The sequence below is a fragment of the Passer domesticus genome, chromosome 1 (assembly GCF_036417665.1).
Source record: "Passer domesticus isolate bPasDom1 chromosome 1, bPasDom1.hap1, whole genome shotgun sequence".
Taxonomy (NCBI): Eukaryota; Metazoa; Chordata; class Aves; order Passeriformes; family Passeridae; genus Passer; species Passer domesticus.
The window spans coordinates 127,463,243-127,475,832 of NC_087474.1; the positions used below are offsets into that span (position 1 = coordinate 127,463,243).

The 12,590-nt window shown below is 35.7% G+C and overlaps 1 protein-coding gene across 2 annotated transcripts in view; it reads left to right on the top strand.

Annotated features, from left to right (window-relative positions):
• PREX2 (phosphatidylinositol-3,4,5-trisphosphate dependent Rac exchange factor 2) overlaps positions 1 to 12,590 on the top strand; it is a 168,750-nt gene that overhangs the window by 100,424 nt on the left and 55,736 nt on the right. For both annotated transcript variants that reach the window (XM_064388503.1, XM_064388513.1), the window contains exons 26-31: positions 534 to 713; positions 3,446 to 3,540; positions 5,474 to 5,556; positions 5,892 to 5,982; positions 7,195 to 7,323; positions 12,249 to 12,290. In XM_064388503.1, the coding sequence (XP_064244573.1) occupies positions 534 to 713; positions 3,446 to 3,540; positions 5,474 to 5,556; positions 5,892 to 5,982; positions 7,195 to 7,323; positions 12,249 to 12,290 (620 nt within the window). The remainder of the gene's footprint in view (positions 1 to 533; positions 714 to 3,445; positions 3,541 to 5,473; positions 5,557 to 5,891; positions 5,983 to 7,194; positions 7,324 to 12,248; positions 12,291 to 12,590) is intronic.

Below are 12,590 nucleotides of genomic sequence, written 5' to 3' on the forward strand. Positions count from 1 at the left end.
TAATCATCAGTTTTACTAGTGATAATGGCTTAGACACTTTGAATGTCATGAAGTACACAGAGATGTTAATAAAGATCATTAAAATGCCCTAGTAGAATGGTGTGTGGTGCACACTGGCATGTCTTGTACAGTAGTAATTGGGAAAATACAGGCTTTTCACAGACATACAGTTACTGCCATTTGTTTTCTTGATTTGTGCTAAGAAGTGCAGGATTCATATTTAAAAATAGTTATGTTAATATGCAGTTTGACCCCAAGTGTCCAAGAATGTGCTGTATTTCTTCTCCAGCTGGAATCATTGGTTTCATACACTAATAAGTATTTGGTAAGGCTAATGGGTTTCGCTGTTAGACTTTTTTAAAAACAGAATGTGTCACTTCCTTCCCTTGTTTCAAATACATATTGACTGAATTAAGATTTTCCCTTCACATATTTTAGAATAATAATTGGAGGATGGTGATGAGAAATGTTATCCTGTTGCTAGCTCACTTTTGAAAAACATGAATTTGCCTTTATTTTTGTGTGTTTCACAGCCTTCTTTCTTCAATAACATATTCTCCCAAATCAGAACGTAAAACACCTGAACCTTTAATACCAGCAGACAGTGATAATGAAAAGGGTGAAAGGAATGGGAAGAAAGTCTGTTTCAGTGTAACAGGTGATGAACAAGAGGATTCTGGTCATGATACCATCAGTAACAGGGATTCTTACAGGTAACTTTATTAATAATATTTTTATTTTTCAACTGAATCAAATATGGAAGCTTGTAAAGTGTGAAGTGGTTATGAAGACTATTAGAATATGATTCTGACATTGCTGATGGAGGAGTAACTAGCCTCAGGATGTGTAAAATAAAGTCTTATGAGTACAGATTAGTTGTTATATCTTGGTTGCCCAAATCTGGATAGGCTATCACAACCAAAGATGTAAAACTTTACTTTAGATTACCTGTGTTACAAAAACTAGAAATAGCTGCTTATTATGTCTCCAATAACAAACCAAATATCTACCATGGAAAGCAAGGTGATAGAGCCACCATTCTTCCTGATCTAAAGAAAAATATACTGTTTATCAACATATATTTCTCATCTTCTTTCACTCTAAATACTGTAGCGTCAACTCACCTTTAGAATTTGATATGCGTACTGTGACTGTGAATGAGCATATGAATAATTTTGAAAAGGAAGGAGTAATTATAGCAAGTATAGCTCTTATATAGATGATACTCTCTTGCTTAGAGAAAATTGACTAATGATATAAAAATGAAATTCAAATTTTAGCTGCAAGTAAAATGAGGGTTCATTATTTGTTCAGTATCATTATCATGCTCAGAAATTAGAATCTCAGTAGGTTTATCATTCTGCTACAGAACTCTGTTGCTGAGGTTTCTTTCCTAAGCTGTATTTGATTACTGCAGTCTGGTAGATACGAACTCTCCATCAGAGTGGAAAGAGAACAACACAGATGTAAACACAGAGATAGTTTGCACAAATTAAGTTCATTTTGTTCTTACCGTGGTGAACACACAGGCAAAGTTCTTGGTCCAGCAGAAGCTAATTTAGAGTTTCCTGCATGTTCATGGTGTGTCAAACTGACTGTTCATGAGCTGCTCCAGTGATGTGTGCCTGCTCCTGTTGAGAGGTTTCCCAGCTGGCACAGGATTTGTATGTGGAGATAGAAGGTGTGACCCAGGACATGAGCATCTTTTTGTTCAAAACATTTTCTTTATTCTGATTCCTCTCCTTTATAGTCCATCCTGGCTGTGTAGGAATAATAAAACCTAGGGTTTTATATACAGAATAATCATAAAATATGTGCATTAAGGACAAGTGTTGGAGTGAGATCAGAATGGTTTCTTCTTTGCTTAAATAATTGTATTAGTCAATACTTAAAATCTCCAGCTCTCATAATGCCACAGTGGTTATTACTGGAACTGTTTGCCTAATGTCAGCCATCATAATGCTCTCATTTTGTATAGGGTCTCCTAAACCTTACAAAACAACACAAAAGTCATGCAGAATGATACAGCAAATGCATCTAATCTGTTTCTCATTTTCTTGTGTTTTATTTTCTCATGCTTTGCACAACCCAGTTTTAATTAACCTTCATCTCCCCTTTGGAGACTTTAATAAGTGAATAGAGTTAGTTAGAAAACATTTCTTAATATCCAGCCAGAAATTTTTAATGCTCCTTGGGACTGTTCACCCACTATTAGGAACATGTTGTTACTGATGTCTTTTCATCTACTTAATGGTTATGATTGTAATTACATCATATTGCTTCATTTAGAAGTTTAACTCGTTCGTTTACCTCGTTGACTACAGGTCCAAAACATGTACATGAGCCAGGAAATGTAAGTCACTCTCCCTAAATTAGTGAAAAGTCTCTTCTGCATCTACACAAATAAAGAAAACAAACAGGGAGCACATGTATAACTGCAGTGTTATTTTAATAATGGATATGTTAATCTTGGTGAATGGGTACACCCAAATCATAAAACAAGACCCATATCATTATGTATAAACCTCCCTTCGGTACACTTTTACATTATCTTACATTCACTTGGGTTTTTAAGACTCCCTCTGCTGGATAATTACTTAAGCATTTCCTGCATTGAAACTAAATTATTTTCATATGGCTACACAGCTCTGAAGACTTTGAATTCAAATGTATCTTTATAGGATTTTTAGTACAAAAGTCTATATTTTACTCTGGTTTTGCTGCAGGAGTAGGTATATTTCCTTGTATTTTCTGTACAGAACAAATTGCTTTTGAGAGAAAAGAGCAGAAAAAAAATTACACATTTAAATCCCCAAATCTCCCTATTAGACCAATGTGAGTGAGATTGCATATGCATAGAAGTTTTGACTGAAGCCACAGATGTAAATGTCTATACATCTCTAAAAAAAGGAACAGCTGGAAGAGATGGGATCATGAACTGTTGTGGCTGACAAGGAAAACAGTTTGTAATTTCAGTTTTGGTGCTATTCAAATGAATCAAATCTCTTGTAAACCCACTGTGAGACTCTGTTATATAAGTCGTAAAGACTCAATGTTTGTATTAGCTATGGACCGGGAGAAAATGTGAAGTAACTAAAACATTTGAGGGCACAGATTCAAAAACTACCACTCATGCAAGAAAAGTTGGTTGTTTTGCATTCAAAGTCTGTGTTACGATTCTGCGAGTACTTGTTCACAGGTAAGGGGAAGGGAGATAATTGAAGCATCTATTTTGGGAATCCGGTCTTCTGAGTCTTACTAGGACTGCAAATTAAATGAAAGTCTAAGCACAGGGATCTGTATTGTGTATAAAGAATTACACAGACCATCACATCATTATATTTAGGATGGGAAAAGGGAAAGAATTTCCATAAATTTTTTTTACAGGGCCTGTGTTAAAGGACATGGCTTTATTTATTTTTTTGTTTTGTGTTTTATTTTCAAGCGACTGCAACAGCAATAGGAACTCCATTGCCTCTTTCACCAGCATTTGTAGCAGTCAGTGCAGTTCTTATTTTCACAGTGATGAAATGGATTCAGGTATGTTTAGAAAAGTCATCTATGAATCTGTCTTCTTTTCCCTTTATTCAATTTTATTAATTTCATTTGCCTGGCAGTTTTATTGTTTTTATTTTAAAAATTGCATCCTCCTTAGTAATAGAAGTGCATAATTTTGCTTCTGCCTAGTTAGTGCTGCACTTAGGAATCCTTCTGTAAAAGAGAGCCAACATTCCATTATCTCTGTGAATAGACTGTATTAGAGCTCTTGGAGTCAGTGCTTTTCATGTCTTTAATGTCTTGACAGTGCATTGTGTTGCACAGAGTCAGGAGCATTTTAGGTGAGTGTGGAACGCTCTCCTAGCCAGTGTCAGCACCTAGGCAGCAGGACATGGCTCTGTGTGTTTATAGGAAGGAATGTGAGACCACATAGAAGCACATTCTTGTTTATGCCACGACAAATTGCATTTAAGTAATTGCAGCTGCTAATAGGAATGAGATGGAATTTAACTGCATGGAGAAGGAGGTCATATACTCAGGGAATAATAATTAAAAAAAAAAAAATTTGCTCTAAGCTGGAAGTATCATTTGGGAATGATGTTGGAAAAGAAAAAACTGGGCATATTATGAATATGACCCACCAATGAGGCCTGGCCATAAGTTTTATTGTCCATTGTACCAGGAGAGATAATTTCAGTTGGAACAGGAAAGTATTAAGACATTATGCAAGGTATCTGAGATACCTTGTGAATTATGCAGAGTAATGTGAATAAGACAGAATTTAATTTCCATTTTCATTTACAGAGTAAAGGATGAAGGACATAATGAACTGTTAATAAAAGAGGAGACCCAGGGTCCATATCTTCAGCTTAAGATAAGAATGATCTGATGTACTCTTGTGCAGCATCAAGCTGAAGTACCAGCTGAGGTGCCTGAAAGAACATGTCTTTGTTAGCCAAGCACAGATGCAGTGCTTTAGATGACAAATACTGCTCCTCAGGGAAACTCACACTCTCTGCTGGCTTAATTGTCAGCCGGTTCCAAAGCTAACCTGGTTAACTCCAGATCAGGAGTTTTGGGCACTTTGTTCTCTTGCAGTTAAAATCCTGTGAAGAGGTATAATGGTTGTAAGGACTAAAGGAGCTAAAAAAAATCAAGGACAGAAAGTGTCATTAAAGTGTTTCACTGACACAAGAAAAATGAGTCTAGATTAACCTTGAATAAATTTGGATGGTAAATTATCAAGTGTCTACTTCTGTTCTGTAACCAACATCAAGGAGGAAAACCAGTTTTAAACTCAATTTTTCAACATTTTTTGAAAGAGTTCAAGGTATATTGCCTGTTGTCTGAAAGAGCAAGTGACAGGGCAGTGACCTAAAAGAGTCCTTCTCCTCTGCACTTTCTTAGGAAATGATGTGGTATGTGCTGCTAAAAGCTTCATGTCAAATAATTTGGGTGCTGTATTTTTGCCGAATTACTAAAATCTCAGAACCATTCAGTTAGTAAGAACATTAGGATGTGAATTATGTGTAGAGTCCTTATAAAAACTTCACACTGAATGCATTTCAGAGACTTTGTGGTCTGCTGTGTTGGGTTCACACAACTTGGCTATTTAGTCTGGAATTCTAGTTCCAGTATTTTCTTCAGAAGAAAGAAAGGCATGTTCTGGTCACAGAATTGTTGAGGTTTCACGGGACCTTTTAGGATGATCTGGTCTAGTCTCCCCCTCAAGCAGGCTCATCTAGAGCAGGTCTTCCAAACCATGACCAGTTGGGTTTTGAATGTGCTCCTTTCTTTAAGAGCTATTTCTGTATTGTCGAGTAACTAATAAATGCAAAATATGTAGGGAGAATAGTCACTTAGTCCTGACAGTGTTAGCATCAGTCTGTGTGCAAAGCAGATAATCTAAGCTGCAAAGGTTTTGGAAAACATGTTGAAGCTTCTAAACAGTTTCTAATTTTAAAATATTTTTCAGGTGATGAGCTTCCCATAAGTGTTCGAATCTCCCATGATAAACAGGACAAGCTCCATAGCTGCTTGGAGCATCTCTTTGGTCAAGTATGAAATTATTTTTCTTGGCTTTGATACTGATATCTGTGCTTGAGCTAAGATGTCTTTAGAAAATACTTATTTTTAATTTTGTTTCCCACTGTTTACTGAGATGGTATGTGTTTACTCATTTTCCCTCAGTTGTCTGTAAATAGTCCAAAACTGCAAATTAAACAGGCCCTTAAATTTAGTCTAACATTCTCCAGTTTGTTACTTTAACTAGAGCCATTAGGTAAGAAAAAATCCGAAGTTGCTTGTCAGTAGTCCACATTTCGTACACAAACAATTTCTAATTGTTGCTGTAAAATAAATAGATCTTTCTCACAGAACCTTGATCCCAACAGGTCGATTCAATCGTCAATCTTTTGAAAGGACCAGCTGTGATGAGGGTCTTTGAGCAGACAAAGTACTTTACACCAGGTCGAGGCCTACAAGGTAACATTAATTCTAGCTGTGAGAATGAAAAGGCAGCTTGAAGGGTCCATGGCCATAGCTGTCCACTCCTTGAGCTGCTGTTAAAGGACTGATTTTGCTTAATCTTCGTATATTCTGCAGAAACTGATTGTTGAAGTTCATTTTTAATAGATATTAATTCTTGGTTGAAAACTGACTCCTTGTATTTTATTGCATAATGTAGGAAAAAATGGCAAATTCAACTGAATTTTAGACTCTGAACTGACTGTTGTATTGCTGAGGTTTTCAAAGAAAGAAGCAATGTTGTTATATATATTTCAAGTGTTTTTAATACATTTTTGTCATAACTGCTGAAGCCATTCCTGATCTATTTTTTTACTAATGCCATATTTTTATTATTTTTGTAGTTATAGTATGTTTGAGTTGATTTATAAATAATTTGAGATTTATAGTCACAGCAATATTTATACCAAATATATACTTATATAAATATTACTGATTGCTTAAAAAGAAATATCCTGTATGTAAATTTAGACACTCTACTACCACTTGTATGGTTGCTTAAATCTAAGTCTAAGGTATAAATAAGCATGGTGGTGATCATAAGTCATGAAAAATAAAAAATAGAAAGGACTTCTTTCACTGGGTTTTGACTGAGTTTACAAAAAAAAAGAAGTTCAATGGGAAAATGAATGTTTCATTAATATCAGTAGTGAGGTGTATTGACGCTATACATGTCTTTCACCAAAAAATACTGGTTTTAGGTGGCCAGAGGGTGTTTTTTACCCCAGTTATGAGGTTTTACAAAGCCTGAATTCATGAAAGAACACATAATTTTTTTTTATTTTTTTTTGTGGTTTTCTTTTGTTTGATTGGGGTTTTGGTTTTTTTGCTTTGTTTTGTTATTTGGGGTTTTTAAAAGTAAGTAATTCTGGTTTAAATTTAATTTTCTGATTGAAAGTATTTTGCATCTAAAAGTTTCCGGGTCCCAGTTACCATGCACCATGTTATGTACGTGCTTCTGAAAGAATCACATTTGGGGATGCTGCTCACTCTCTCCTTAGACTTCAACAGGGAGCTTAGATGACTGTTAGATCTGTCACTGTAGCTTTAACTAGAATTAAATAGGTTGCCAACTCCTTGAGCAGTGAAAACATTTAGGAAAAAAAAAGGTCTTACTGTGACTTTCTCAGGAGGCTTAAGGAGAAAAATACCATTTTTGTCCTTGCTTAGAGTTTCAGCAAGAAATGGAACCAAAGCTCAGCTGTCCAAAGAGGCTACGACTCCACATCAAGCAAGACCCTTGGAACCTCCCCAGCAGCGTCCGGGGCCTTGCCCAGAATATCAGAAAATTTGTTGAAGGTTAGTAGGAACAACCTGGTCATAAATAAGCACTTCTTTAATGATACAGAGGGAAGGGAAGGGGAGAGGTAGAGCTGCTTCCTGCTGCTTCGAGGCAAGATTGGTGGAACACAGTGTAGTCCATAGATAGGTTGTACTCTCAATAACAAGATTAGTAGAGTTTATCTCAGCTGTCTTGTACTTACCCTGTTGGCTTTAGATGCTGAAGAGAAAATAGTTTTCTGACAAGTGAAAATAAAGGAACCATATATTGGATGTGGTATTTTTCTGCTTTTCAGCTGCTAGGTTTTTCAGTGTGGTTTTTCAGGTTTTTCAATCCAGTGGGCTTGCCTGATTTGTCACAGAACTTCATGGGACTGATAGACTAAAATGAGGCTTTTATTGAAATTAAACTATTTTTCCCCACTGTCTTGACTGGAGAGATAAAGTCTCTGCTGCTTTTGTCCTGTGCCTTGGTCTTCTCTGTGTTTTTCTGGAGTCATTATCTCTCCTTCTGCTATAAAGCCATAGTTTTCATTTAATCCATCCCAACTGATGGATGGACTCCTCCTCTGCCTCCCTTCCACCACTGCACAGAAGTTACAAGTACTCTGCTCCTCTTCACCACCACTGAAAAGGAGGTTTTGGGCTTTCTCCCCTATCTTCATAAGAAAGTAACTGGTCTTTTCTCTCCAGAATCTCTTGCTTTTAATTCCTGCTTTATTTCCTGTTCTGCTCGATAAAGAAACAGAAATAAAGAGTTAAGATTATTTTTATAAAAATGCCTATGCTAGAATTCTGTGTGGAAACAAAAACTTAAGACTAGCTTTGAATTATTTGTGTGTGTGTTTGTGTGTGTGTTTAGCTTCTTCTGTTTGTGGGCTAGTTGCTGCAGCGTCCCTTAAAGAAACTGTTAAATATCAGACCAATGGGAAAGACTTTTGTGATAACTTTTATTATTATAAACTTTCAAAAACCAACCAGCCAAACCAAACAAACTCTTCCTTCTCTGACTTGGCATTTCTGATTTGAGATACATCATATTTTCAGAGCCTGGGTTAGAAAATTATAAAAACAACCACATAAATGTCTCTCTTTTGAAGTCGATCACAGCGGGTTGACTATCCAATGACTATACTATACTAAGTATAGCCCTTTAAGCTTAATGGTGGCTGTCACTGAATGAAAAATTAAGAAATAGTTTTGAATACTTTTTGTTTTTCTAGAGGTCCTTCTTCAGGTTAAACCAAAGTATTTGCAAGTATTAATCAGGGTTTCTTTCAAAATCGAGGAGGAATGGAAATGTGTTGGGAACAGTCCTTGCTCAGCCCCTTTCAGAAGCTAACCTTACCAGACCATTTTCACAGACCTTTTTTGCCCATGAATAGAATTATTAGACCTAACCCATTTTAACAATGGTCATATACCCTCAATATTGAGCTGAGTTTATTCAAAATTTAGTGGGAGAGTTCATCAAAGTCCAAATTACTTGCTGCCTCTTTGTAATATAAAAGTTATTTTTTATTTTACGCAGTTCAGTACTGAGAAAGAACCAGCAGCTGGATTTAACTGAAATCAGATGAACAAGAAGTGGAGTTAATATTGTTTTTAGCAGCTCCATTTTCCCTTTGTATCTTCATTTCTTGATTTCTTCCTTCCTGTCTTGCCATCATACACTGTGTTCACAGCTGGTCTGGATACCTAGGAGAACCACCAGTACTGCCCTGAGTTATTTATGGCTGAAAACCTAACACATGGCACAGAGTCATCTCCCCATTTCCTCTCTTATTCACTTCATTTAGGAAAAAACCCGAAAGGTGCCATGTAATATGACTGTTTAGTTGGGCTTATGAGAACAAGTTGAACAATGTATTGGGATTTTAGAAGAATCTTCCTGTTTGTTTTTGAGTGAAAGACAATATTTCAGTAATTAAGGAAAGCAGACACATTTTTCTTTTCCAAGAGGAAGAAGTCAAAGGAGACCACAGATATAACTTCACTCACTGTGGGCAAAAAAAAATAAAATTAAAACTTCCAGTTGTTATAAACATACTTAACCATTACTGCTCAATGCTAAAGTATGGATGAATACAACAAATTTATCTCCTTATTGGAAACTGACTATTTTTTTTATAAAAGTGTCACAGGATATTAGTTTTTTATTCATTGTTCTGTTGCATTGCAGAATCTATTAGATTAGATTGATTAGTGCATTGATGCAGGAGACATGGGAGCCTCACAAAGATGAAATGTTTTAAGTACTAGATACTAAGATTCCTTTTATTTACTTTGTTTAATAAATATGATGAAATGGGAAAACTCTGAATGCCTTGAGGATGAGTGTTCTGGTCTGTCAGTTTTCTGTTTATTAGTGTTAGAACTGTGAGAACTATTAAAAAAATCCATGAAGGTTTGCACAGATTGGAAAAAAAACAAAACAAAACCGAAAAAAAACAACCAAACCTTCCTTAACATTAAAATTAAAATATAGCTGGCCATTGCTTTGTCTCTTTTGCTTTATTATATCATTAGAGAAAGAAAATTTTCAATGGTTACAGTAAAAGACCAGCCTAGAAAGCTAATCTAGTTGCTAGCATTGAAGAGTTCTCTGAAGTGATATGCAGGTTCTAGGAGGATTTGTCTGGAGCTAAGTAACTAAAGAAAAGAATGAAGTTATTTCTTGGACTGACTGGGCCTAATACATTTTTAAACCAATAAAGCTAAAGATAAGTTGTTGGCACAGGCAGATCTTTGAAGGTGAAGTACTTGATTTTGGTAGAGAAAGCAGTAATCAGGGCAGGAATTGGACAGGCACCAAACAGAGGAAGAATAATGTAGGCACTTGATTGTGAATCTGTGTGAGATATGTAACACAAGAACTGGAAAGCACAGGAGGAAAAGGCTGGAGTAGAAACCAGGAAAATGAACAAGATGGATGAAAGGGACTCAACAACAGAAGGGTGTAAACAAAATAAAGAGAAGGAAACATTTCTGTAATTGCTTTTTCCCACAGAAAAAATAGGTAAGATTTTTGATCAAAAGGAGAGATGTTCTGGAGCAAGCCAGATTTCTAGCCTGCTCGTCATGTAACTACATGAGAAAGTGCAGTTGTTTTTCTAGCACTGTAATTTTAAGTTTAAACAGGAAATATGATGCAATTGAGAAAGTTCTCATCTATTTTAAATTAGGAGTGAGGTGTGATGGAGCCTTTTGGTTATTGAAGGTATAAAAAAATGTATTTCAATTTAAATAATAAACCATGCAGTGCAAAATCTGTCTTTTTGAAATATTTTCAGGTGTGAAAAACAAAATAAAACTAAAATCTAGCCTTTCCTGGCAAAGATCAGAATAGCAGAATAACGTGGGGGTTTTTTTAATAAAGTACAAAAGAATATTTAAAAATAAAAGAAACTGAAGGCATCTTGCATTACAAATCAGAATCTAAGAGAAGCTGCTAGGGAGTTACTCCTTTCCATACAACGTGTAGCAAGAAGGAGTGAGAGCTTTCATAGCATATGGTATTTGTTGAAAAGCAAATGATTGACATCCAAGGTTCACTTCTAACCCCAGGTAAGTAGACAAATAATCTAAAAATGCTCTTTTGCCTGTGGGAATATTTTGAAACACAGGAGACTTATAGCAGTGATAAAAGAGAATTGCAGTGTCCTATGATTTCTCCATGAGCAGGAAATTGTTATTTATAGATACCTCAAATTGTTTTGAATTCAGAGATCCAACAAGTCTTATCTAAAAAAAGCTGCATGTAATAGCCTCGATGTATCTAAGTTATTCAGATAAAAGCTGTATTTCCCTACACTCTCTTTTCAGTTACTAAGTTATGGCTGGACTCCCAAGACTCCAGGTTATTCATCTCTGTTAGGGATTGTGTTTTCTTTTTTGAAAGACAGAAGGCTAAGGAAACGACCTAGAACCAGGACTTTCCAGGAATAACGAGTAATTTTTAATGTTTGGGTATTTGTATTTGAGATACTGTGATAGTAACAATGTAGGGGGAAACAAATTACTAAATTTTATTATTGCACATATAGCCAGTTTCAGCCCTGCTTGTGCACTGAACAGGGCTTTGAACAGGACTGCAGAGAAACTTCGGTGTGTGAAGGAAGGTTTGGAAAGATGTGAAAGCATGTGAAGTAGTGTTCTGTTCATCTAAGTAGTACCTGTAGGACAACTGATGTGCTGCAAATTAAGGTTATGGCAGATTTTCACCTTCCTGTATCTTGCAGCACTGGTTAACATATTTAAATTTGTGCTCTGGTATATAAAGTGTACTTTCTTCAGCCTGCCTGCAGCCTTTGAAAAGCAGGCCCCTTCCAGGAAAACATAAAAGGTGTGGGGGGGAATTGTAAAGAGAGATAAATTTGCCTGTGTAAATTAAGATTTTTTTTTTTAAATTTCTACTTTTTTACCTCATAGATTGTTAAGTGAAAAGACATTTCTGAAGCGAAATAAAATCCTGAAGGCTGGAAGTGAAGTGAAAATGCTGTTGTATTTTTCCTAAAGGCTTTGGTATCCATTAAAATAGGGATAATTTGAGATTTTTTTGGTATGAACAAAAGAGTACAAGAGAATGAGAAGAAAAAATTAGGATAATGTGAGAATCAGTGAAAACTAGTCGTCTTTTTCAAAGTTTTGGGACTGGAATTCCTCAGTTATGGACTTGGTCTGGCCAGTTGCTGCACATGTGCTCTGAGATAGCAGCTGCCTTTTCATGTGTCTTTCTCAGTGATGGTGCTTTTGATTGTTATCAGTTTTTATCAAGCCATATGTACAATTGAGTGAAGTTGAGACTCATTACTGTTTTGTAGGTATGAATCAGCATTGCCTAGAAAGAAGCTGGTATGAAATGAGAAAATGTAGATGCAATATTATGTTGATGAAAACACTTTTAACCATTACCTCAAAGTATTTTCTTATTTTTCTTTAAGAGGTGAAAGCACGAATACTCTTGGCACTTCTGGAATATACAGGTAATTTTGCTTGTTTTGGGAGGGAGGGAAGAGACTGTGGATGGTTTGAGATAATTTTTGCTTTTAAACAGAAATCTGTGTTTACATTAAGGGGAAAAATCTCAGATATGATAAAACCTGATAACCAGCAACTTCATCCCACTGTTTAGAGTAAGGATTCCTGAAGAACACAGTTTCAGATATTTTTAACAAACATTGCACTTTTTTTTTTTTCTTTGAATGCAAAATACCTTATCTGGTCATTTACTTTAGATCTTGGCAGATAAAGTAAGTACTGAACACTCAGCTTTTGCAGTGTCT